The sequence below is a fragment of the Phyllobates terribilis genome, unplaced genomic scaffold, assembly GCF_046119375.1.
Source record: "Phyllobates terribilis strain yellow unplaced genomic scaffold, ASM4611937v1 Scaffold_2__4_contigs__length_985480577, whole genome shotgun sequence".
Classification (NCBI taxonomy): Eukaryota; Metazoa; Chordata; class Amphibia; order Anura; family Dendrobatidae; genus Phyllobates; species Phyllobates terribilis.
Genome location: NW_027362762.1, coordinates 387636830 through 387662736, shown reverse-complemented (window position 1 = coordinate 387662736; position 25907 = coordinate 387636830). Strand labels below are relative to the sequence as shown.

The 25907-nt window shown below is 41.9% G+C and overlaps 1 protein-coding gene across 2 annotated transcripts in view; it reads right to left on the bottom strand.

Annotated features, from left to right (window-relative positions):
- SH3RF3 (SH3 domain containing ring finger 3) overlaps positions 1-14774 on the bottom strand; it is a 661819-nt gene extending 647045 nt beyond the window's left edge. The window contains exon 1 of one of the 2 annotated variants that reach the window (XM_073664834.1): positions 13876-14774. In XM_073664834.1, coding sequence (XP_073520935.1) covers positions 13876-14403 — 528 coding nt within the window. In that variant the 5' untranslated portion in view covers positions 14404-14774. The remainder of the gene's footprint in view (positions 1-13875) is intronic. The other variant, XM_073664836.1, reaches the window with a different exon arrangement.
- Between the last annotated feature and the right edge of the window lie 11133 nt (positions 14775-25907).

Here is a 25907-nt window from a genome sequence, read left to right as displayed (position 1 = left end):
TAACGGGGAACCTGATCCTGCGATCAGACCCGCTAAAGTCCTCGGCTAGTCTGAACGAAGACCTATAGATGTGAGGGAGGGATCCCTACAAGAACTAGGGACTGGGATAAGTTTGGACACCTCCTAGCAGAAATAGTAGCAGTCAAAGACAAACACACAACAAAAAGCATAGAGGTCAGAAGACCTAGCAAAACTAACAGAGAACAGCAACAGAGCACCAAGCTAGCTCAAGAGTAGTAAATACAATGAAGTCCAGCAAGACCAGGAGGGCGGAGCCGGATTAAATAGGCAAAAATGGTCATGTGACCAGCAAACTAAAAAAAACCTAACAGGAGAGTTCTAACAGGAGGGTGATCACTTCTGACCTGGGAGGGGACTGATCCCAGTGAAAGAAAGGAGAGTGATGTTTTAGTAGAGTTGGTGGGAGGATGCCTGAGGGTTAGGATCTATGGCTGTGGACCTGGAGCTGTTGGATGGATGACTTACGGAGTGTTGAAGATCTGTTATCAACTAAAGTGGATAAACGTGCTTCAGTTGTGGATATGTCATTTGGATTTAAACTTTATTGAAGGACTGCTGCTACTGGATATCTGTGCTTTCATCGTTTTATCTGTCGTCTGGAGGATCATGGACTGTGGCTACAAAGTATACTGGCTGGAGATACCAAAAGTTGGGAGACAGTGGGTATCACCTGATACAAATCCAGTGGAACTACTGATCCCAGGTTGAGAACTTAAGGACTGAGAGAACTGTATTTTGGCCATTTACTTGGAACTGCTGCATTACCATGGAGGTGATTAATAAAATATTGCTGCATTGTTAACCTGCCTAGGTGATTACTTACAACCCACAACCTCAGATCTCTACACCTTCATTTCAGAATTTTGCACGTTCCAAGCGCATTTCCACTTATATGGAGCTTGTGTTTGAGTTTTTTCTTTATTGTTTGCTGGGTAATGTGGTTTTTATTTGCAGTTCCTAATCATTTTAAATTGTAAATAAATACCATATTTTTCAGACTATAAGACGCACTTTTCCCCCCAAAATCTGGGAGGAAAATGGGGGTGCGTCTTATGGTCCGAATGTAGCTTACCGGGGAGGGGGGGGCAGCGACAGTGGAGCGGGGTCACAGGGCGGCAGCAGGAGTGAGTCGATGCTGCGGGCCCTGGCTGGGAAGAAGGGGGTGTCCCAACGGTGTGAGGCTGCAGGACCTGGGCTTCAAGAAAATGTCAGCAGTGAAGCATTTAGCTGAGATCGAAATCTGCGCATGCCTCCGACGGCCATTTTCCTGAAGCCCACCGCCAGGAAATCAATGTACAGAGCAGGGACTCCGCTCCTGCTTCACCACCAACATTTCTTGTTGCCATTACTATGTGATTACTTTCTAGGGCACAGATGGGATGAAAAAAAATAAAGCTCCATTATTATATTCTAGTTAGCAGTTTTACCATTTAAAGGGTACAAAGGGGGCATTATTACTATGTGGGGCACAAACAGGTGTCACAGTATGAGCAGTAATTACGAATCAGTGGACCTATGGAAGTTCAGTTTCATCGTGTTCGACCGAACTTGAGTCCAAAGTTCGGTTCGGGTACCAACACTGTACCCAAACTAGAACCTGAACCCAAACCCTATATAAATCATTGGTGACCTAAACAACTTTGGAGCTGGAAACTCTCTCACTCCTGAATTGTAAAACGGACTTCCAGGAGTAGCCTGTATTCAGAGTTCAGCACTGGACATGAACCCCGAACTTTACAGTTCGGGTTCGTTCGGGTTCGCTCATCTCTAGTAGTAGTAAGGACAAAAGCGACAGCAACAGGCACAGCATGGGGGTATCAGCAAGTGTGGGTTTGTATATGTTGGGAACAGTAGTGAAATTCTGAGAAGTGAAATGTGTATGTCTCGTAAACTCTGCCGACAAGTCGTAGCTGGAAGAACTTGCCATGGCAGACCAGTTGGGGACATAACCCTATACTCTCTGCCACTGTCCAATGCTTACAATGACAAGGAGCATCGCAACTCCCAATTGTCAATTTATTCATATGTTTCCATGAGAAATAACAGAGGAACAACAAATATCAGATATAAAAATAATATGTTCCTGGGGAAAACAAGTATTTACTAGAACAAACATGTCAATGGTGGTGACAGATCATCCTTAAGCACTTGTTTGTTCTCCACCATATATTTGATGGAGAGTACTATTACACAAGTCTTCAAGTATTACAGTGACCAACGAGCACATAATTGTGTCTAAAAGAGGTCAATTTTGTTTACAAAGTAGCAAATTAATTATGAATGTGCTGTATTGGAGATTAGCAGAGCTGGAGATACTTAATTGAATTTTTAATGAATTGCTACAGTCTACAACAATTTCTGTATATTTCAGCATATCTATCATGACAAATAATCATTTAAATATTGTCATAATCCTATTAGCACTGACTGACCGGGATAAGGTATATGCATATACAAATCTATCCAAGATTTTCTTTTTCTGACAGTGTATATACACGAGTGTACGGCTTTCCTGTGCTTGCTTAATGAACAGTAACAATTAGACGTTGGTAAATTGCTGAGGGTTGTGGTAATAGGAAGAACTTTACAACAGATTGCTGTTTACAGATGAAGATCTAACAAAAACATCATCCAGAGACACGAGTGATGGATTAGGTAGCAGACGCAAGCTAAATATACACCAGTTATGTAGTACGGGCCAGGGTTGCCAAAAAATAAGCAAGCAGAACACAAGCCAGGTGTTGGGTAAGATTGCACACACATGATAAATACCACTGATTTCACAGCCCATAGAAAACGCGCATTGCATAGAGGTACCGTAATATCGGCTACTATCAGGGGTACTGGGAGCTTTTTAAAAGATCTTTAAGGGAATCTGTCACACCTAATCTGAAAGCAGAATAATGTAGAGACAGGGTCCCTGATTTCAGCGATGTATCACCTACTGCTTAGTGTCGTTTTGATAACATCAGTGTTTTATCAGCAGGAGATTATCACTAAAGGACTAGTAAACCTGCTACCAGGTAGTCCTCCATATTCATGAGCTTTGTATATCCCCGACCCCCACCACTGATTGGCAGCTTTGTGTGCACTGTACATGGGTAGAAATCTGCCAATCAGTGGTGTGGACGGGGTTATACAGAGCTCAGCATTCAGAGAACTGCAGCAGATAAAATAGGGATTTTACCAAAATGGCCACGAACAGCACAGTAAGTGATGTATAGTTGGAATCAGGGTCTTTGCACCTACATTATGCTGGGCTCGGATGAGGTAGCAAAAACCTGGTGAAAGACTCCCTTTAAGCCCCAAAACAAGAAATTATCAGGGCACTTATGACACTACACCAAACAAAGGTAAATATCACCTTCTAACAGACAAGTATAACTATGGTATAGATTTTCCAAAGCAGATCATGCTGCAGATTTCTCCATTTCTCTATTCGATTCAAACCAACTCTACCACCCACACATATTGTACTAAGTATAACAATATTACAGTACCCAAGTAATTGTACCATACATGGGCTAAAAAAGCTATAAATATAATAAGATTGTCATTAAGATTTAAAAAGAGAAAACACAGTAGTTTGACAATAAATGGCTTCACCCAACCAATAACCATGAGTGGAGAAAAAGGTTTTTTGTTATCATTCATATTCCCTGAAACAAGGCCAAGAAAGGAATGTAAACTTTTGAGCACAACTGTACTATCTATACTATTGCTTATGATGGCTTCCGCAGTCTGACTTCACCTGCTCTTCTCTAGACTGGAAGCATGGTCTGAACGAGATGCACAACTCATTCTTACTTTATTTATTGGACAGTCCTGAATGGAGTTTAGGTCATCACCAATCATCCAGACCTTGAGACATGAAACAATACATGCGTCTTCTGCCTCCCACATATGCAGCTATTGGCACAAATTTCCTGCAATCGTTGGTTGAAGATTTTTAACGTAATTATTACCAAAAACAGCTTGTTACGTTACATGACCTCACAGTGGTGTACTGTATAAACTCCATGCTCCAGTACATGACTTATGTATCAAATTGCCCTCTTTAGAGGAGACTTGTTCTCCAGCATCTTCGTATAGCCATAATCGGATACACAGCCAGCTTCTTTATCATCCTACTGTCAGTTCTTGTTATGCATTAATAACTGCCAAGTGTTAATTATCCCCGCTAAGCAGGGCAAGATCTTGAGTTTTAGCACAGGCATGACTTTCACCATCCGCATAAGCAGACAACACGAGGCACAAGACACCTTAGGTTGAAGACCAAAACAATATAAAGCAAAAAAAAACCATCATTTGTATAGGCTGCCTTATATGTCTTTACAATCTGAACAGATATGTAAATATCTAAAGTGACTCACAACGATTAAAAACAGCCATTTACAGAAATGAAAAGCGCCAATGTACAAAACAGTGCTAAACAATGCTTTTCCAATAAAGAATGGCTCATGCATTCCATTGCGATGCTTCAAGAGCATTGTGCCAAACTATAATCCAGACATATTAAAAATATCCCAGGATGACAGTACTTGGAAAGGTTTGAAAAACCAACACTCCATTCATCGGCATGACTAATTGGAAACAGATGTCGAAAAACAAACTCAACAAAATCTGCAAATATTTTTTAACTTTTTTTTATGCATTTGGAGCCTGATTATGTCATATTAATACATATACATTCTGAAAACGAAAACATAAAGACATTACATAGGTTCAAACAAATTCAAAACTTGTTATGTTTTATATATGAAACAAAAAGTCTTATTCTCAACAAAATTTTAGAATGAAACTTTTAAGAAGACAAATGATGAAGTTAATTATTTTTGTTCCTTAGGTCCATTACTGTAAACTATAAAGGTATACAGAGTAAAGTTTAACAATCTATCATCAGGTTTTTGGTATGTAATCTGAGAACAGCATGATGTAGGGACAGAGACCCTGATTCCAGTCATCAGTATCACTCATTAGGCTCCTTGTTGTAGTTTCAATAAAATCAGTGTTTTATCAACTGGAGATTATCACAGGAAGACTAGTTGTCTCCTGCCATGTAGTCCTCCTGCTGTGTGTAACCTCACTTCCAACCACTTATTAACAGCTGTCTGCCTATGCACAGTGTACACAAAAAGCTGCCAATCAATGTTATGGGTGGGATTATACAGAGCTCAACTTGTAAAGAATTGATAGATCTACAGCAGAAAAAACAATGATTTTATCAAAACTGCAGCAACCAGTATTGTAAGGGATGATATATCGTTGGAACAATGGTCTCTGTCCCTATATTATGCCGCTCTCTCTGCAAAAACCTACATATAGATTCCCTTTAATGTCTTTCTTGAAGTCATATAATGATGCAGAGCATTATACATAAACAAAAAAAAGGGATCCGCTAGAAAAAAAAAATTGAGGCGGGCTGTTGGACTGGCTCATTTCAATAGATTCGCCAGCACCCTTTTCTATCTGTGCATTGGCTGCCACTGAGAAAGGGTAGGGTCACAGCAGGGGCGCATTTATAAGATTATCTCAGCACAGGAACATTTTATTTCATCACATCCAATTGTGGAACTTATTATTATTCCAAGATCTATTGATTAAAATGAACTTCGTTCATGGGAAAAGCCCTTTAAGTGCGGCACATGTTCGCCCATCACTATTAGTTATATTACTTGCTATTTCAAGCACATTTAATGATATTTTTATAGCTGCTTGACAAATGCAAACCTTCATCTGTAACAAAATGTAACAAAATGTTGATGTTTTAGATTTTTATTCTTTTTATCCCTGCAATAAGAAAAATTAAGGATGTAGAGATCCTATACGGCACTGCTTATAATGCCATGTTCTGTGTATAATAATGATCACTGAGGATTTTGTGATTGACAGCAGACAAGCAGCAGATTAGCTCCAGTGAATGACAATGGGGCGAATCCATGTGCGGAGCTGCTTACACAATGGCAGAAAACTCTGATTTCTACTGCAGATTCTTCAGAAAATGTACGTCCTATTTGCCACAGGTACGTCCAAAATGTGTGATCATTGCGTTAGATGGCCTCCCCGTTCCAACTCACAGAGGGAGCGTCAAGAGTCGGCCATATGGGGCACACGGGGAAGAGTTTATGGAACAATTTCGGTAATAGACAGTTTGTAGAACAGCAGGGCCATTCCCTTTTCTGGGCACAAGCACCAACTGCAGCCTGTAAAGGCAATCTTAAAGTTGATAATGGGCTGGATTGTAATTTCCTCCAAAAAAATCCTTCCATGCAAGGAATTATCACCATCAGCTTTACAGCTGGAGCTAGCACATGACACACCGGTTTGCACAGTCATTGGTCTGGATGCCGCTTTACAAAGTGCACAAAATACATAACAATTAGCACTCAATTTAAAATAAGTATTAATAGGGAAAAACTAAAGGGATAAGCTCCATTTAAATCAGTAGGAGTCACCTGCAACTAGTCCTTTGTGTGAGAAAGCAGCCCACTCCATGGAAAAACTGGGACAACAGCGGCTTAAATGACTTCTAATAATGAACAGCATGAATGCACTTGTAAGTTGTCCAGACTTCCCCTTCAATGCCAGACGCTATTGATTTTACCAGTGTGTATTTTACATAAGGAGAATTCTAGTCTTGAACTTAGGGCAATCTATATCTTCAATGACACTTTGACAATTTAGTAACCACCCTGATCAATAACGCAAACCAACATTACAGTAAGCAAGGTACTCATTTCCATTTACTAAAAGTCAGCGTATTACTAGATCAGCTAGGTAATGCCACTCTCCACATCATACCATGCTCCAGGTAACATCCAGACGAGCATATATTCTATCACCCGAGAGAATCGGCCGATTATGCTAATCACACTCTGATTTGAGTATGATCATAGTGTAATCCGATTCACTCAGATGAGGAGAACATGGAGAAAAAAATGTCTCCATCTTCTCCATTCTGTCAGTCTGGGGAAATCAGACTGCACTCAGCTGTCATCCAAGAGCAGTCCGATGTTTTCCACACACTCATTGAATTGCATGGCTGAGTGCGATGCGACTATTGGATCAAACTTGAGCATGCAACAATTTCTTTCCTCGTACCGAGGAAAAAAATCGGACATGTACAAGGCCCCATAGAATAACATTGGTCCCAATTCGATCAGATGTTTTGTCAGATTGCACTCGGACTGAAAATACGGCCATCTGCACGAGCCCCTATGGTGAAGTATACCACATGTCCACTTTTCCCTTGGAAAGAAGATTGAAATTGAAAGGAAATAGCACTAAAGTATTTAGAACATGCAGGGTTTATTTGTTGTCTATTACCATGGAGACACACCGGTGTGTATTGGAGCTGTAGACACAAAATAGTAGGTCATTTTTCATGAAGACAACTGGCAGAGCAACTTCATCATTTAACTATAGGCCACTAAGAAACAAAACAAAAAACAAGTGGACAATGGACAATCCTACATCAGAGCAGTAACTAACAATTTCTCCTTTAAAGTGGTTTTAACTGCAGACTCATGAATCCCCCCAGTGCACGCTCTGTACGCTGCGGGGATTTGCTGGTTTCTGACCCTGGACCGGAGGGTATGTATGAGTTATACATACTCCCGGCCAGGGCCCGTCTAGTGGGCGTGGCCTCACTCCATACACTCGTACTGACGCCTAGTGATGCGGCCATCCAGTGGGCGTGGCCAACTAGACAGCGCGGCCTCATCTCCATACAAGAGTCTGGGAACAAGGCCACGCCCACTGGCCGGGAGTATGTATAACTCATACATACCCTCCGATCCAATCACAGTGCGTGCACTGGGGGGATTCATAAGTCTGCAGTCACACAGAGTGACACACAGAGTGACACACAGAGTGACACAGAGTGACACACAGAGTGACTGCAGACTTATGGATTTGGGCAGGACAACCCCTGTAAGGAAAACAGGAATATCCACAAATTCTATATGTGAAGACAATTACACATATGTGGATAAGCAGATATGATCCTCCACATTCTTCACCTGATAAGACATCTTCTCTTCAATTTAGCAGCAAAATAACATTTCCGCTTTGCTATAGCGCCTGTGATTGTGGGACATATTATACTGATTGATGGGATATACCAATACGGATAAGCACATGTATGTGTCAGAAAGCTAAATGCATATGCAGAGAATCAGTGCCATACCCGCTCACTAATTACAATAGCTCTGCTAACCCTATATCCTTCTGACATACGTATATTAAGCATTAACCTTCTGAGCAGCAAAAGGACGATAGCACCGCCATCCTCGGGACGATGAAAGGCTTCAAAGTGACCTAGATCTTTAAGAATATTTTCCAAAGGGGATTGTCTACTCAGACTCAATTTCCTCTTAGGAAAATGCTGAGCTCCAATCATCTGTAGTAGCCTGGAGAGTTTGCCCGGTCTGGCAGCATACGAAGAAATAGTTGATGAATGATCTGCATTGGCCTTTTAGCGAGAACTCTGGCTCTTCTTGCGGTAATGTGATCCGGTACCAGGCTATCAGGATATTCATTCTATGACTCAATGGTTGTGGATGTTTTTCATTAGATTATTCGACAACACAGGTTTTAAAACTTCGTAAGAATACTCCGAATCAATCAAAAGACAGAAAAAAGAAAATGACATATACAATCCATTACCTGCAAACTAAAATGTGTCCTCGTATCTTACCTTTCCTGCACGGAGGCTGCTTATTTAAAGGGAATCTGTCAGCAGTTTTGCTATGTAATCTGAGAGCAGCAATATATAGAGGCAGAGACCCTGATTCCAGCGATGTGTCACTTACTGGGCTGCTTGGTGTAGTTTTGATCTAATACCTGTTTTCTCTGTTATAAAATGTAGCAGTGGTCAGAATGCCGCTTTGTGTATAACAAGCCCACACCCCTGATTGTCAGCTTCCTCTGTATACTATACACTGTCAGCAAGCTGCCAATCATTGGTGGGGGCGGGGTTACACTGATTAGCTGGACTGGCCTGCACATGAGACCTAGTCAGGCAGTGATAATCGCCTGCTAATAAAACACTGATTGTATTGAAACTACAGCACACAGCCTAATAAGTGACACATCCCTGGAATCAGGCTCTCTTGCTCTATAATATGCTACACTCAGATTAAATAGCAAAAACCTGCTGACAGGTTCCCTTTAACAGTGATATGGAGAAGATCAGGCAACAGCACAGTAATGCAAATTCTGCGAGGTTCACTATACACAGTCATCCGGCATTAATTATAGATATTCCAATAGGACAGAAGATACACGAGATTGGAAAATGCTGGCCTTTAAAAAGTTTAGAAATGATATTGGGGTATCAGGGCAGTGTTCTTCCCGAACTGATACAAAGAGAGAGACTACATGGTGCCCTTTCCACTTGTGCCACGTGGCATAGCAGCATGGTAACTGTTGGATATAGTGAGATACATAATATTCCAGACAACGTATATTGTGTCTATTTCTTTTATATTAATACACAACCAATCACATAAAGCAACATTAATGTACCATATTTGTACAATTCTCAGTATAACTGTTGACTTCTTCAGGTCACCATTATTATATACAGTATAATATATCTTGGTGTCTTTAGTATTGCTGGCATGGGATTACACTGTACACATAATATATTCCTCATTAAATCTGAAATGTAGTAAAGAACAGACAGCTGTAGGGACAAAGCATCCAAGCCCTGGGTGTTCTGACATATTTTACTGCATCCGCTCAGGTGCATGGCCTGGCTCCAGGTACTACACAACTGCTGTTACCTGGATTTACACTCAGTTTAGGAAAATATATATTTATACCCAAGATCAAATTAGTGCATAATTGTATGGGGCAAAAATGAGCTTTAATCGACTATTTACAAATCATTTGGCATTCAATGACATTGGCCGACACAAAGTATATGGGGACAGAATGACTGTTAATACAATTGTTCTGTTCCATGCACCTTGCGTGTTATAGGCAGCACCTCCCCTGTAAAGTGCAGCCAATAACGATTATATTTATGCCGGCATAACCGATCCAATCACATGATGAAGGAGTGTTTTGATCATACGTTCTGTCTGCTGATTAGCACCATGTCTAGTTGGGCCAATGTTCTTAAAGCTCCTTCTACCATTATTATGCACAGAAGAAAGCCATCAATGTCCAACTCCCAGCATCTCCCCGATTAGCTGTCACGCAAGGTGTGGGAAAGACTAAGTGCAACACGAAGGGAAGAGGGGGAGTGGAGACCCCTAGGCAGATCTAATAACACCCTGCCTACCCTACCATCCCTATATTGGTTCCACACCAATCACCGAGTAGGACCCTAAACCCTGTATATCCCTAGAGCTTGGCCCTAGATAGGTAGGGGGAGAGGGGAGCACTGGTCAGGCCCCACTACAAACTAAAGACAACAAGGTAGACAAACAAAGTGGATTAACTTAGCTTGAGCAGACACCAGAGGAATAACGCCAACTGTCCTACAAGGGCACCAGAGAAGAAACCAGCCAACAGCTAGTGCTCCAAGCATGCACAAAAGAACATAGAAGTATCACCAGCGATTGCCTGGAGCAAACTGAGGGTTTTTAACTCCCATGCAAGGGTGTGTTAATCAGCGGTAGGAGGGATGTCGCCGCTGGGTCTTAAAGGAAGAAGGATTAAGAAGGTGTCTGCAATGCCAAGCGCAGTGACCTTCTACAGCTAGATCCAAAGCGACTGTCTATTACATCTGACACACCCATGACATTAGCTGGTTGAATGGGCTGTGGCGATACCAGAAGTCAAACCTAAAGGAATCTAATAGTTTTACCCTTTCCTAAGTAAAAGGACAAGCCCTTTAAGTTGTAGGGCATTCCACTAACAAGAAGGCGTAAGAGAGCTGGAGTCACTATGAAACAGTTATCAGATGGCGGTATGCTCCTAAATATGGATATAATATATTATCATTATATGGATATAATATATTATCATTATAGTATTGATCATTATATAAATATAAGACCATTCTAGCATTGTTCTTAGGGGCATAACAATAGTGGGTACAGGGCTTGAAGTTGCACCTGGCCCTTGGAGCCAAGTGGGGCACAAATGGTCCCATTGACACATGTAAAAAGAACAATATTAAAGGCGGAGGTCCTGTTTGAGATTTTGCATTGCGGTCTCATGAGCTTCAAGTTACATCATTGATTGTTGTAATGAAGTTATAAAATCGGTATTGTCACCAGCGATCAAATAATTGTATACAGTAGATATAGGGGGTCAAAAGGGTGGTCTAAATTCTATACAAAGTTAACATTCTATTTGTTTTGTATGTATTAAAAGTGATTCACAATGGCCGAGGTTCCAGTATAACTTTTATTCTAAACTTTTCCAAATTTCCAAACACAGTACGGCTGAGCACTTCCCAGGGTGCATGCTCGGGGGAAGGTACAAGTCTTTGCAACGCTATGATGAATGGAATATTGGCTGGTATTACTGGGTAGCCTGAAGACCGGCCAAGCAAAAACTTCATTTCTTTAAACATATTTAAAATTAAAGGTTCATTTGAAATAGGTCCTCAAAAATGATCCATAAATGAAGCAAACTAAAAGATGAAAAAACGTATGTACCAGTGCTACTTTTGGATCCATCCTAGTTTTGGGCTCCAAAAATGTCTAACTATCTATATCAAAACTACACGCTAAAGGCTATTCTGCCCATCAAAAGCAACAGATAACTTATGGAAAGGAAGTCTGTGTAAACAGGCTTTTAAAGGGAATCTGTCACCAGGTATTTGCCACTTAATCTGAGAGCAGCATAATGTAGAGACAAAACCCTGATTCCAGCGATGTGTCACTGGGCTGCTTAGTGTAGTTTGGATAAAATCAGTATTTTATCAGCAGGAGATTATCACTAGAGGACTAGTAAACCTGCTGCTAGGTAGTCCTCCATATTCATGGGCTCTGTATAGTCGCCACCACCTCTGATTGGCTGCTTTATGTGTACACTCTACATGGGCAGAAGGCTGCCAATCAGTGATGGGGCAGGGTTATACAGATCTCAACATTTGGATATCAAGTAGATATGCGGCAAATAAAACAGGTATTTTATTAAAATGATAGCAAGCAGCTCAGTAAGTGATACATCATTTGAATCAGGGTCTCTGTCTCTACATTATTCTGTTCTCAGATTACATAGCAAAAATCTGGTGACAGATTCCCTTTATCCGCACTAAGAATACACGTATGCTCACCCAAGTAAGCATGCGTAAGTATGGTGGGTCAAGAAGAACAGCTGTTGGCCAACTGCTATTGAAAGCATATGGCTGCCTTTAGGTATGTGCAAATATGGCAAAATAGTTTAAAATATTTGGGAGACAAAAAAAAAAAACAGCAACTAAAAGCGGTGGCTAAGCGTTCATTGCATAAGTCATTATTAACATCCTTCAGATCTGCAGTTATAGGCCACCAGTCACCATTGCAGACCCCTTTAACGCTGGCCAGTCAGACGCAGGGGTTGAGCTAGTAGATGTTTCTATCACATCAACCTCCTCAGCATATGATTCCCTTAAAGGGGAAGCTCTGCATAGGTGGCATAAGGCATGGCAGTCCATACCGGGGCAGAGGAATACAGAATAGCAGGACCTATGAGTCCCATAGCTGATCACAATGCACCCCTTTATGTGTCTGTGACAGAAGTGGCTTTGGAGCTGGTCGTGGCCCCTTACCTGTGGCCCCTGCTCAGATACTGAGTTTACAAGAGACCCCATACTTCTAACACACGTTGGAAGGCTCGCCCTGTCCCTTACATCCCCCCTTTATCAGGAGCCCATTGTATAACGGTGCCCATGTTCTCAGTAATAACAGCTGCTTGCTCTTATAGGAAACACCTCCAGTGTCAGCTGCTGTGCCTGACAATCCAGGCATCAGGATGGTGACAGTTCCCATAAAGATGTTACGTGAAACTTTATTGGCATATTATAGGGGACGATGATCAGATAAGTAAGGAGATATATCCCTATTCCCTGCCCAAGGAAACTATAGGGGCTGCTAGGGGCCTCGTACTCTAGCAGACAACGAGCTCTGGATACAGCCCCCAACAACAACCACCTTGGCTCTTACAAGCCTCCTCATTTCCATAGCAGCATGTCCGTCCATGGGACTATGTGATATAACAAGGAAACATAAATCACATACAGAATATCACTGCCCAAGCAGAAGCCAGCGCCTGGTCTGCAGAACACAGGATAGCCATTACTTCAGCCCTGTGCGTAACTGTAAGACATAGCAGTCTCCCGGGCAGGACAGGGTTAATCAGGCGGTGATGTAATGAGGAATAATTGCATGGTAAATCATTTATACTGGATTGCTAGCCGGGCGATGTGCATGCCAGCCACAGATGGGTGGTCAGAGGGCTGCATACTTGGCCATACATGTGGTCAGCTCTGCCCAGTGCCACCAGAGGGGACAAGCCTGGGCATCCTACATCTCAGGATGATATGCCACCACTGGCATGCTGGGACTGGTAGTGATCCAGAATATGGTAGCCACATCCCCCTAATCAATAAGTCATACCATGGTCCAGGGATGTGTACCATTCACAGCAGGGGGATGGCACAGCACCATAGTGCTCCTGATTCCACATGGAAGAGTAGTAGTGAATGGCATGTGTAGACCCCCCTGCCTCGGCTTATGCCCCCAGCTGTACTCCCCTGGTGATACATGAATCTGCAGACTGGCACAGATGGGCACAGTTGTCGGACACCAGATCGCTCACATGGCACCAGCAGTATGAAGGTGGCACAGCCTGCGCTCAGCTGCTACACAAAGCACATAAATCAGGAACACGTGAGCCACTGGCACATACCTTGGCTAGCAGGAGGGCATTTTGGCTGGCAGCAGCCAGGTCCCTCAGGCTTGGGCTGTGTGGGTGAGTCCCCGGGGTGCCTCCGGTGGCAGCACATCCTGGGCTGTGGTTGTTGCTGTTGTTGCTGCCAGCACAGTGGTGGCCGCCGGCAGTGGGGCTCCCCGTGGGGCTATTGCGGGGTCTCTGGCGGATGCCATCCAGCAGCCGGACCAGCAGGATATTGGCCGGTAGATCGTCCACCCCGCACTCCACCAGGATGCGGCACTCCGGGCAGCGCAGCTCGTTCCTGGAGCTGACAATGCTCTGCAGGCAGCGGCGGCAGAAGGTGTGCTGGCACGGCAGCACCCGGGCACTGGTGTCCAGCCTCTCCAGGCACACCGAGCACTCCAGCAGATCCAGCAGCGACGACTCGTCCATGTCTGCCCCTTCTCTCCTGCCGCCCCGCTCCCGTCTCCTCTCCTCCTCTTCCCCCTTCGATGGCTTCTGTGGTCCCTTAGAGGTGCACAGCCAGGAAGCCCCGAGGAGCATCTAGAGCAGCCGGAGGGGGCACAAGCCAGGCAGGGAAATGGTGCTGTGGTGACTGGCACTGAGTCCTCACATGGGCCACTTCATAGAGGCACCAAGCAGCCCCTCACCTCCTCCGTGCCAGCCCCTAACTTCATGGCAGATCAGCAGGGCATGTGCTTCATTGTGCTGCCGGCTGGTGACCTGTCCCTCACCCCCTCTGCAGCTCCATAGCAGCTCTGTAACCTGAGCACAGCCTGCGAGTGGCGGGAGGAGGAGCAGCCTGGCTGGCGGGTGGTGACGGCTGGAGGTGCCTCGTATTCGGGCGGCACTCGCTTTATTCAGCACTTTCCTGATTGCAGCAGAGCTTTCATCTCTGGCGCTGCTGCCCTTATACTGGCAAAGCCTGGCATCATCGTCATCATAAAGGGCAGTGCAGTGAGGTGCACACAGGAGCCACGACCCTGGCACCCCAGGGGGTTATGTAAAGGGTTACACTACCAACTGGCTGCTCCAGAGGGATTCTGGGCATAAAGCTGTCATCAAACTGGGCAGAACAACACTGCTGTTTTTAAATGGATAAATGACTTTGCATGGCATATCTTACACTGCCAGCACTCACAGAGATTCCCCTCATTAAATGCAATTATTATCAGACAGGTCCAAATAGGATCTGGGCATAAAAGGTGGCATCAAATGTGGCAGTACAACAATTTTCATTGATTTACATAAGTAAGGGCACATGCAGACATCAGATAATGGACTGCAATGCACGGACTGGTGCGGGTCTCCTGACCGGAGCATGACATCTTCTTATATATCTATCAGGCTGTCACGCTATAGGCGGATGCATTGCAGTGCGTGATCCGACCAAAATCCACAGACTTCTGCATGACAGCTAAGACCTCAATCAAAAGTCCGGGATTTTTCTATTGCACAAAATGGTCAGATTTTTATCAGTGTTTCAGATCCGATTTTCATCAGTGTTTTAGATCCGATTTTCATCAGTGTTTTGGATCCGATTTTCATCAGTGTTTTGGATCTGATTTTCATCAGTGATTTGATCAGATTTTCATCAGTGTTTTGGATCCGATTTTCATCAGTGTTTTGGATCCGATTTTCATCAGTGTTTTGGATCCGATTTTCATCAGTGATTTGATCAGATTTTCATCAGTGTTTTGGATCCGATTTTCATCAGTGTTTTGGATCTGATTTTCATCAGTGATTTGATCAGATTTTCATCAGTGTTTTGGATCCGATTTTCATCAGTGTTTTGGATCCGATTTTCATCAGTGTTTTGGATCCGATTTTCATCAGTGATTTGATCAGATTTTCATCAGTGTTTTGGATCCGATTTTCATCAGTGTTTTGGATCAGATTTTCATCAGTGTTTTGGATCCGATTTTCATCAGTGTTTTGGATCCGATTTTCATCAGTGTTTTAGATCCGATTTTCATCAGTGTTTTGGATCCGATTTTCATCAGTGTTTTGGATCTGATTTTCATCAGTGATTTGATCAGATTTTCATCAGTGTTTTGGATCCGATTTTCATCAGTGTTTTGGATCCGATTTTCATCAGTGTTTTGGATCCGATTTTCATCAGTGATTTGATCAGATTTTCATCAGTGTTTTGGATCCGATTTTCATCAGTGTTTTGGATCTGATTTTCATCAGTGATTTGATCAGATTTTCATCAGTGTTTTGGATCCGATTTTCATCAGTGTTTTGGACCCAATTTTCATCAGTGTTTTGGATCTGATTTTCATCAGTGTTTTGGATCTGATTTTCATCAGTGTTTTGATCAGATTTTACCATCAGAGCTTCATCAGTTTTTCTTATATGCAAAAAAATAGACCATTGTTCATCTGTGTTTTGGGTCAGATTTTCACCAGTGTTTAGTCACTGCGTCATTTTTATTAATTAATAGGATTGCATTTGCTTTTGAACTCTGACATTTTTACAATCAGAGTGTCATCAGTTTTTCTCATCTGCAAGAAAAAACAACTTAGGTTTCTCAATCTTCTAGTGTCAAACAGTCAGTGAAAACCAGACAGCACACGCATGGCATCCTAGTGTTGTATTCGTTTCACACTCACCCCTAAACTTGCATAAGGCAACTTTGAGCCATGACTCTAATAAAAAAAAGGATATCTCACAGTGGACCACTCAGTCTGCAAAAAAACAGACATGTGAACAGCCCCATAAACTATAATAGGTTCATGGTCTAGCGTTGAAAATCATGAACAAAACTAATATGTAAAAAACTGACATCTGAATAAGCCCAAACTTTTATTTAAAGGGTTAAATGACTTTAAGCCACTGATATCACACTGCCAACACACGGAAAGGAATGCAAGGCATCAAAATTTCACACCATGCCATCCTAAATGAGTTCTGGGCATAAAAGCTTTCATCAAAGTGGACAGACGACCCCTTTCACTGATTTGATTAAGTAACTGGCGTTGTCAAAGAATTGAGTAACTTTGGTCTGATAAAATCAAGGCAGAACACCGAACAAGGATCAAATTAATTTCACTCTAAACTGTCCCAATTGGGCACTAGGCATAAAAGCTGGCATCAAAGTAAGCAAGCAGCCATTTTTTACTGCTCTGTATAAGTATGTGGTGTGTACAAAGGATTCAATTAGCTTAAGCCACTGAACTCACTCTGCCAACACACAGATAGGAATGCCCCTCATCTCATTAAATTCAGTTCACTCTGGGCTGGTTCAAGCAGGCATAAAAGCCACATCAAAATGGCCAAACTGATACTCTTCACTGATCTGAATAACCGACATCGCAGTCATACACCGCGTGCAGAATTATTAGGCAAATGAGTATTTTGATCACTTTGATACTTTTTATACATGTTGTCCTACTCCAAGCTGCATAGACCTGAGAGCCAACTACCAATTAAGTAAATCTGGTGATGTGCAACTCTGTAATGAGGAGGGGTGTTGACTAATGACATCAACACTCTATATAACATGTGCTTAATTATTAGGCAACTTCCTTTCCTTTGGCAAAATGGGTCAGAAGAGAGATTTGACGGGCTCTGAAAAGTCCAAAATTGTGAGATGTCTTGCAGAGGGATGCAGCAATCTTGAAATTTCCAAACTTTTGAAGCATGATCACCGAACAATCAAGCGTTTCATGGCAAATAGCCAACAGGGTCGCAAGAAGCGTGTTGGCCAAAAAAGGCGCAAAATAACTGCCCATGAATTGAGGAAAATCAAGCGTGAAGCTGCCAAGATGCCATTCGCCACAAGTTTTGCCATATATCAGAGCTGCAACGTTACTGGAGTATCAAAAAGCACAAGGTGTGCAATACTCAGGGACATGGTCAAGGTAAGGAAGGCTGAAAAACGACCACCTTTGAACAAGAAACATAAGATAAAACGTCAAGAATGGGCGAAGAAATATCTTAAGACTGATTTTTCAAAGGTTTTATGAACTGATGAAATGAGAGTGACTCTTGATGGGCCAGATGAATGGGCCAGAGGCTGGATCAGTAAAGGGCAGAGAGCTCCACTCCGACTCAGACGCCAGCAAGGTGGAGGTGGGGTACTGGTATGGGCTGGTATTATCAAAGATGAACTTGTGGGACCTTTTCGGGTTGAGGATGGAGTGAAGCTCAACTCCCAGACCTACTGCCAGTTTCTGGAAGACAACTTCTTCAAGCAGTGGTACAGGAAGAAGCCGGCATCATTCAAGAAAAACATGATTTTCATGCAGGACAATGCTCCATCACATGCATCCCACTACTCCACAGCGTGGCTGGCCAGTAAAGGTCTAAAAGAAGAAAAAATAATGACATTGCCCCCTTGTTCACCTGATCTGCACCTCAAAGAGATCCTGTGGTCCATCATAAAATGTGAGATCTACAGGGAGGGAAAACAGTACACCTCTCGGAACAGTGTCTGGGAGGCTGTGGTGGCTGCTGCACGCAATGTTGATCGAAAACAGATCAAGCAACTGACAGAATCTATGGATGGAAGTCTGTTGAGTGTCATCATAAAGAAAGGTGGCTATACTGATCACTAATTTTTGGGGTTTTTGTTTTTGCATGTCAGAAATGATTATTTCTAAATTTTGTGCACTGATATTGGTTTACCTGGTGAAAATAAACAAGTGAGATGGGATTATATTTGGTTTTTATTAAGTTGCCTAATAATTCTGCACAGTAATAGTTACCTGCACAAACAGATATCCTCCTAAGATAACCAAATCTAAAAAAAAACACTCCAACTTCCAAAAATATTAAGCTTGGATATTTATGAGTCTTTTGAGTTGATTGAGAACATAGTTGTTGATCAATAATAAAAATAATCCTCTAAAATACAACTTGCCTAATAATTCTGCACGCAGTGTATAGACAAGGTGCCCAAATGGGTGCTGGACATTAAAAACTGATATCAAAGAGGGCAGAAAGCCATTGAACAAGTAAAAAAGGAAAGGATTTCAGCTTCTTCCATGCAGCAAACAGAACTTTATTCCATAAAATCAGTTGTCATAGTCATAGAAGGAATAGCTACTACTCAAATCAGTAAAAAGTGGCTGATTGCCCAATGTGATGACATATTATGCCCAGAGCCCATTTGGGCCAGAATGGAGTCAATGGTATTTAATGCAAGGCAGCTCTCTCTCTGCGTGTTGGCAGTATAAGATCCATGTCATAAAGTAATTTAACCCTTTGAATAAAACTCTTGGGTGCTCACTCATGCCTTTTTTGTGCCATTTATTCATGATTTTTAAAAACTTTTCAGTGTATTCACCTGAGGTCACATTGCTGCATTTTTTTTTAATATGATGACAAGTTTTGTTTATTATTAAACTAGTAAAAAACAAAAAAAAATGTTTTTGTTTTTTTGTTTTAAAATCCACCATAATGTTCTAGAAATATGAGTCTTTGTATTTATTATGCCCATTATGCTCATTTTTATGGTCTTTACCACAAGGGTAAAAATGCAGAGCAGCATCCAGAGAATCCTACGGACTATGCAACCTTGGTAATGAACATAAAATATAGCACTTAAAACAACATATGATGTTTTTTTAAAAAGAAAATCTAAATATGCAGGACCAGCGCAAATAAAATAAAAGGGCAAAAAAACTCATCACCATTTGTCTATGCCACTTGCAGCCCGGGCAAGCTATTACTAATTGAAGTTGCAAGATGGTCCTCCTCTGCAGAGTACTTTTTAGTGTTCAGTAATACACATTTTGTGCAGTAATAAAACAAATTTTGTGCAGTAATAAAAGTTAAAAGACAACTACAGATACCAAGTGGAAAGCAAAAGCCTTGTATTCATGGAAACATCCGACCCCTCATGTCACATAACGGGGACATCATCCCACGTCCTTCTCCTCTCATCTCCACTCCACTGACCAATGTGACCATCTCTTGTGCCAGGATGGAGTTTACAAGCTGCACAGGTGCTCCGCTATGCAGCTAGAAAGGCAACTCTGATCTGTGAGTACTATTAGCACACTAGGGGTGTACTTACTTATTAGAGGAGATTCTAGCTAGTACAGTATGCGTGGTATGGCAGCCACACCAATTTGTGTGCAGTAATAAAAAATGCTTTAAAAAAAAACCTCTGCCCCTCTGGTCAGTAGGAAGAATTAGTACCAGCTTACCCTAGAAGCGTGGGGCCAATACACAAGCATGTGCTCCTTCACTAAGCAGATAACAATCAATAATTCAGTATCATAATATAAATGCAGGTAGCAAGGCTCAGTGACCCAATTCGGAGCAAACTATTCCTTAGGGTTCATTCACAAGTTCGAGATTTGATACAGATTGTGTTTTGGAAAAATATCCACGTGAAATCTAATAGCAAGCAGCATTTAGTGGATGTGGATGTGGTTTTTGTAACTGTTCACTTGCACCAGCAAAAAAATCTGTGCAGATTGTTGTCCACGCAGCAGAAAATATCATTTAATGTTAATAAGTAACATGCTCCTTTTCTGCATAGATTCTGCATGGAAACTACAGTGGATTAGCCCCTTTCATTCGGATCTTGTTATAAATCCTACATATGTGGATGTACCTTAACCCCTTCACACACCCTCTCCCAGCCTGTTTTCTTCTTCCTGACCAGGCCAATTTTTTCAATTCTGTCACTTTATATGGTAATTAGTGATGAACGAGTATGTTCTGTTAACCCTTCGGCGAGCATGCTCGGGTGCTCGCCGAGTATCTTCAGCGTGGTCGAGTGTTATGTTTGAGTCACTCCGTGCGCATGATTTGCAACTGTTTGACAGCTTTAATACATGTGAGGAATGCCTAAGAAACAGGTATTCCTCACTTGTATTAAAGCTGTTAAACAGTCGCAAATCATGCACACAGCACAACTAAAACATAACACCCGTGCACGCAGAAGATACTCGGGAAACACCTGAGCATGCTCGTAAATCTCGAGTAACGATCATGCTCGCTCATCACTAGTGCTAACAACTCTGGAACGCTTCAACATATTCAAGTAATTCTGAGATTCTTTTTCCTTACATATTGTACTTCATGATAGTGGTAAAATTTCTTCGATATGACTTGTTTTTATTTGTGAAAATATCAGAAAATTGGCAAAAACTTTGAAAATTTAGCAATTTCCAAACTTTAAATTTTTATGCCCTTAAACCAGAGTTATGTCACGCAAAATAGTTAATAAATAACATTTCCCACATGTCTAGTTTACATCAGCATAATTTTTTAAACATATTTTTTTTGTTAGCAAGTTATAAGGGTTAAAAGTTGATAAGCAATTTCTCATTTTTCCAACAAAATTAGCAAAACCATTTTTTAGGGACCACATCACATTTGAACTGACTTTGAGGGGTCTATATAACTGAAAATACGTAAAAGTGACACCATTCTAAAAACTGCACCCCTCAAACTGGTCAAAACCACATCCAATAAGATTATTAACCCTTCAGGTGCTTCACAGCAATGTGAAAGGAAAAAATGAAAATTTTATTTTTCCCCACAAAAATGTTACTTTAGCTCCAAATTTACCATTTCCACAAGGGTAACAGGAGAAAATGCACCATAGAATTTGTATAGAATGAGTATCCCAATACCCCATATGTGGTGTAAAACTACTGTTTGGGCATGTGGCAGGGCTTGGAAGGGAAGGAGGGCCATTTGAATTTTGGAGCTCCAATTTGTCTGGAATAGATAGCGTATGCCATGTCACGTTTGGAGAACCCCTGATATGCCTAAACAGTTGAAACTCCCCATTAGTGACCACATTTTGACACCTCAAGGAATTTATCTAGATGTGTGGTGAGCACTTTGAACTCACTCCCAGGTGCATCACAGAATTTTATAGCATTGAGCCGAGAAAATAAATCATATTTTTCCCACAAAAATTATGTTTTAGCCCCAAATTTTGCATTTTCACAAGGGTAACATGAAAAAATGTACTATACAATTTGTTGTACAATTTCTCCTGAGTATGCCGATACTCCATATGTGGTGAAAAACTACTGTTTAGGCACTCGGAAGGGAAGGAACTCCATTTGACGTTTGGAACGCAAAACTGGCTGAATCATTAGCAGATGCCATTTCGTCATTTGTAGAGCCCCTGATGTTCATAAACAGTGAAAACCCCCTACAAGTGACCCCATTTTGGAAACTAGACCCCTCAAAGAATTTATATAGATGTTTGGTGAGCATCTTGAACCCCCAGGTGCTTCACAGAATTTTATAACGTTGAGCCGAGAAAATAAAAAATCATATTGTTCCCTCAAAAATGTTCTTTTAGCCCCAATTTTTTCAATTTCACAATGGTAACAGGAATAAATGCTCCATACAATTTGTTGTGCAATTTCTCCTGAGTACGCCAATACCCAATATGTGGTGGAAAACTGCTGTTTGCGTGCAAGGCTGTGCTTGGAAGGGAAGGAGCGCCATTTGACTTTTGGAACTCAAAACTTGCTGGAATTATTAGCAGAGGTCATGTTGCGTTTAGCTGGAATCTCATAGACTTTTCTGGAACTGTATAACGTAGCAATGCGTTTTTGCTGCGCTTTTTTTCTGCAGCAAATCCTGATGTCTTGCCAGGAAGGTTTGTTCAGGATTTTTCTTGCTTTTTTGCTGCTTTTTTGGTGCGTTTCTGCAGCGTTTTTTGCTGCATTTTTTTCACTGTCCTTTTATCTCTTTATGCATATACTTAAAGTTCAGTGAAAAAAAAAATCTCATCAGGTTTTGGAATAAAAAAATGACCCCTGAGTTTTTGATGCTTATTTCCATCTTTTTTTTACCACTCATTATTTCTAATGGCTGAAAAACGCTGAGAAAACGCTGTAAGAAGTGACATGTTCCCACATTTGTTTTTTCAGCATTTTTTTAATGCTTTTTTTATGCAAATTTTCTGCTGTGTTTTACAGTAACAGAAAAGTCTGTGAGATTTCAGAAATCTCATGCACACATCTTGGTTTTTTTTTATCAAGATTTTGTGCTTTCATGGGTTTTTGCAGAATAGGGCTATGTTCACACATTGTGTTTTTGCCGCGATTTTACCACAATATTGATGCGTCTTATTGCATGCGTTTTTGCCGCGATTTTGCCACTTTTTTTGTTGAGATTTTGATGAATTTTTTCAGTGCCTTCAATGCACAGAGAATTGACATGCTGAAGATTATTTTCTATTTTGCCTTTTGGTGCGTTTTGCCTGCGTTTTTCACCCTTTGAAAAAACGCAGGCAAAAAAAGTGGCAAAAACGCACAGAGAATTGACATGCTGATGATTATTTTCTGCACTAAATCTGCAAGTCAAAAAATACTCAACGTGTGCTTGACACTTCACGTTTCTCATTCACTTTGCTGCAGAATTTTTGATGCGTTTTTCCATGCGTTTTTTTATACGTTTTTGTACAGCAATGAATGTTTTTTGGAGCTAAATAAAGATATTTGAAAAAAGAAACATGGGACATCGCTTTAAGGGTATGTGCACACAATCAGGAGCCGCTGCTTGCTTATGCAACGTCAAACCCGCAGCTCCAGATGTTACAGCATTGTGGATGGGATTTATAGAAATCCCATGTCCACTATTTGTTCATCTGTGCCTGCGAATCACCCGCAGACACGGGTATGCTGCATGTCTTTCAAGACTGCACCATGTCAATTTCTCTTGCGGAGTTGCTAGTTTCCGCAAGAGAAATCTGATCAGTAGAATGTTTTGAATGCGGTGAATCCGCATGGTTCAATGAACACATGCGTATTCACCTGCGTTCAATAGAACGCAGCACTTTGGACAAAGCAAAAAGTATACTGCGTCCAAAGCGCTGCTTGTTCGGATTTTTGTGCACATACCCTAACCCTTGAATTACCAGGGGTGAGTATTGACATATGGTCCCCCTATAAAATGTAACCAGCAAAGACTAAACAGACAGCTGTGGGCTGATATTAATAGCCAGGGAAGGGGCCATGGATACTGCCGCCCTCCGAGGCTGATAATATCAGTCCTCAGAGGATCCAGAAATGGGGCATCCATAAGATGCGCTAATTCTGGCGCTTAGCCTCCACTTTTCTCACTGCCGTGTAGCAGTGGCGAATGGGGTAATAGGGTTGGGGTTCACGTCTGCCTCGTGTTAGCCTCGTGTACATGAAGTCCAGGTTAGTAATGGAGGTCGTCTATAAGATGCCCCTATTACTAACCCCGTAGTAAGTTTTACAACATTTTTTCAATAAAGACACGGCCAGAATAAAGTATTTAATTAAATTCCACACGGTTTTAGAATGTATTTATCACTTGCCTAATCTCCGAATCTCTCGTCTCCTGTAAAAAAATAAATAAATAAAAAACAACCATATCCCTCACCTGTCCGCCGTCATGACGTAATCCGATTGTCCCACGGTTATCCGGGTCACTTCTACAGCAGCCACATCAATCACTTGTATGACTGCTGTAGAAGACAGCACTATACACTAACAGGAGTGGAGCCACTCCTATCAGTGAACATTGCTGTGCTGCAGGAATGAGGTCACTTGAGCTCTGGGACCTCACTTACAGCATTAGTGTTGCGTAGGAAAATTCCCACACAGCACTAATGCCGTAAGTCAGGTCCTGAAGCTCTCAGCTGATCTTCAGCTGTTTGAACTCTGAGGACCTCAGTGCTGACACCTTCTCGCGATAGATACACTGACCGGAGTGCACTCCCGCAGTGTATCGCAGGCTGCCTGATAGAACGGTCACATCCCCGGATGTGGCTGTGCTATCACTGAGATCTTCGTGGGACACTCGGTATATGGACTACGGCGGACAGGTGAGGATGAGGTTGGTTTATTATTTTACCTTTATTGCAGGTGACCATGGCTTCGGGGATTAGCTGAAAGGTGAGTATATGGTGTTTTTTTATTTTTTACAGGGGACGAGAACATCGGGGTCAAGGTGCAGGTAAGTGGTGGGTGAGTATAATGTGTTTATTATTTTTATTTAAATATTTATTTATTTTAACTTTTTTTTTACTTTCTGAATCACGTATTTCAGAGATTTACACGGAAACACCGGTGTAAGCGCCCAGGTCACACTAGCTATTTACTCCAGCGACGGACGTCACAATACTATGTGCTACTACAGGCTTGGTTCCCCTCAGGCATATGGCTATCATATGAAATACAGAGAGCCGGATTGTCTTATGTTCTATATTATCAATTTTCATGAATATGTATGAATTACTTAGTGTATAAACTGATGAAGGTCAGATTACTGAAACGGTTTTTTCTTATACACTACTTTATAGTTCATACTTACAAAGACCAACACTGATCTTACTGCCATATGGTGACCATATAGTGGTACATACCAGTCCTGCAGAACATGTAACAGATTACTGTACAATTATAGATGGTGACTTACAGCTGACCTTCTTTCTAGTGGAGTCATTCACTTTTTCTGTCTTTTCTATCTGGTCCTGACCGACTTGACAACTTTTTCCAGCTAGGAGTCTTTTGCACAGATTACAACAAAGACACATCTGACTTCTCACATTTCCAGTGCTGTCCCCATCTATCCCCAACCTGCACAAACTCCTTATCCTGCTAATACCCCAATGCTGATCCACTGCTGCCATATGTGTCCCTATTACTGCACCTACTGTGTGGTACTGTGTGCCCTCTAGATGGTAAAACAAACTTCTAGAATATATTATTGCCCTGTGCAAGTGCCCTAGAAAACGGTGCCCACATTTTGCCCTCTAGAAAGTAATAATGCCCTCTGTGTGCTCCTTTGACAGCCACAGTAACCTGAGTTCCCCTATAACAATAAGTGCCCACTTGACATTTAATAATGTCACGATTCTCCCCCCTGTACAGCTCCCCTCTACACAGTATGATGCTCTCCTATACAGAGTATAATGCCCCCCACTGTATAGTACCACCCACACAGTATACTGACCCCTTAGTAGGCCCCCAAACTTTATAAAGACCCCACATTAGCTCCCACACTGTATGATGGCCCCCTCACTGTAATCCCCACACTGTATGATGTCCTCCTAAATAGCCGCCATAAAGTATAATGCAGTCCCC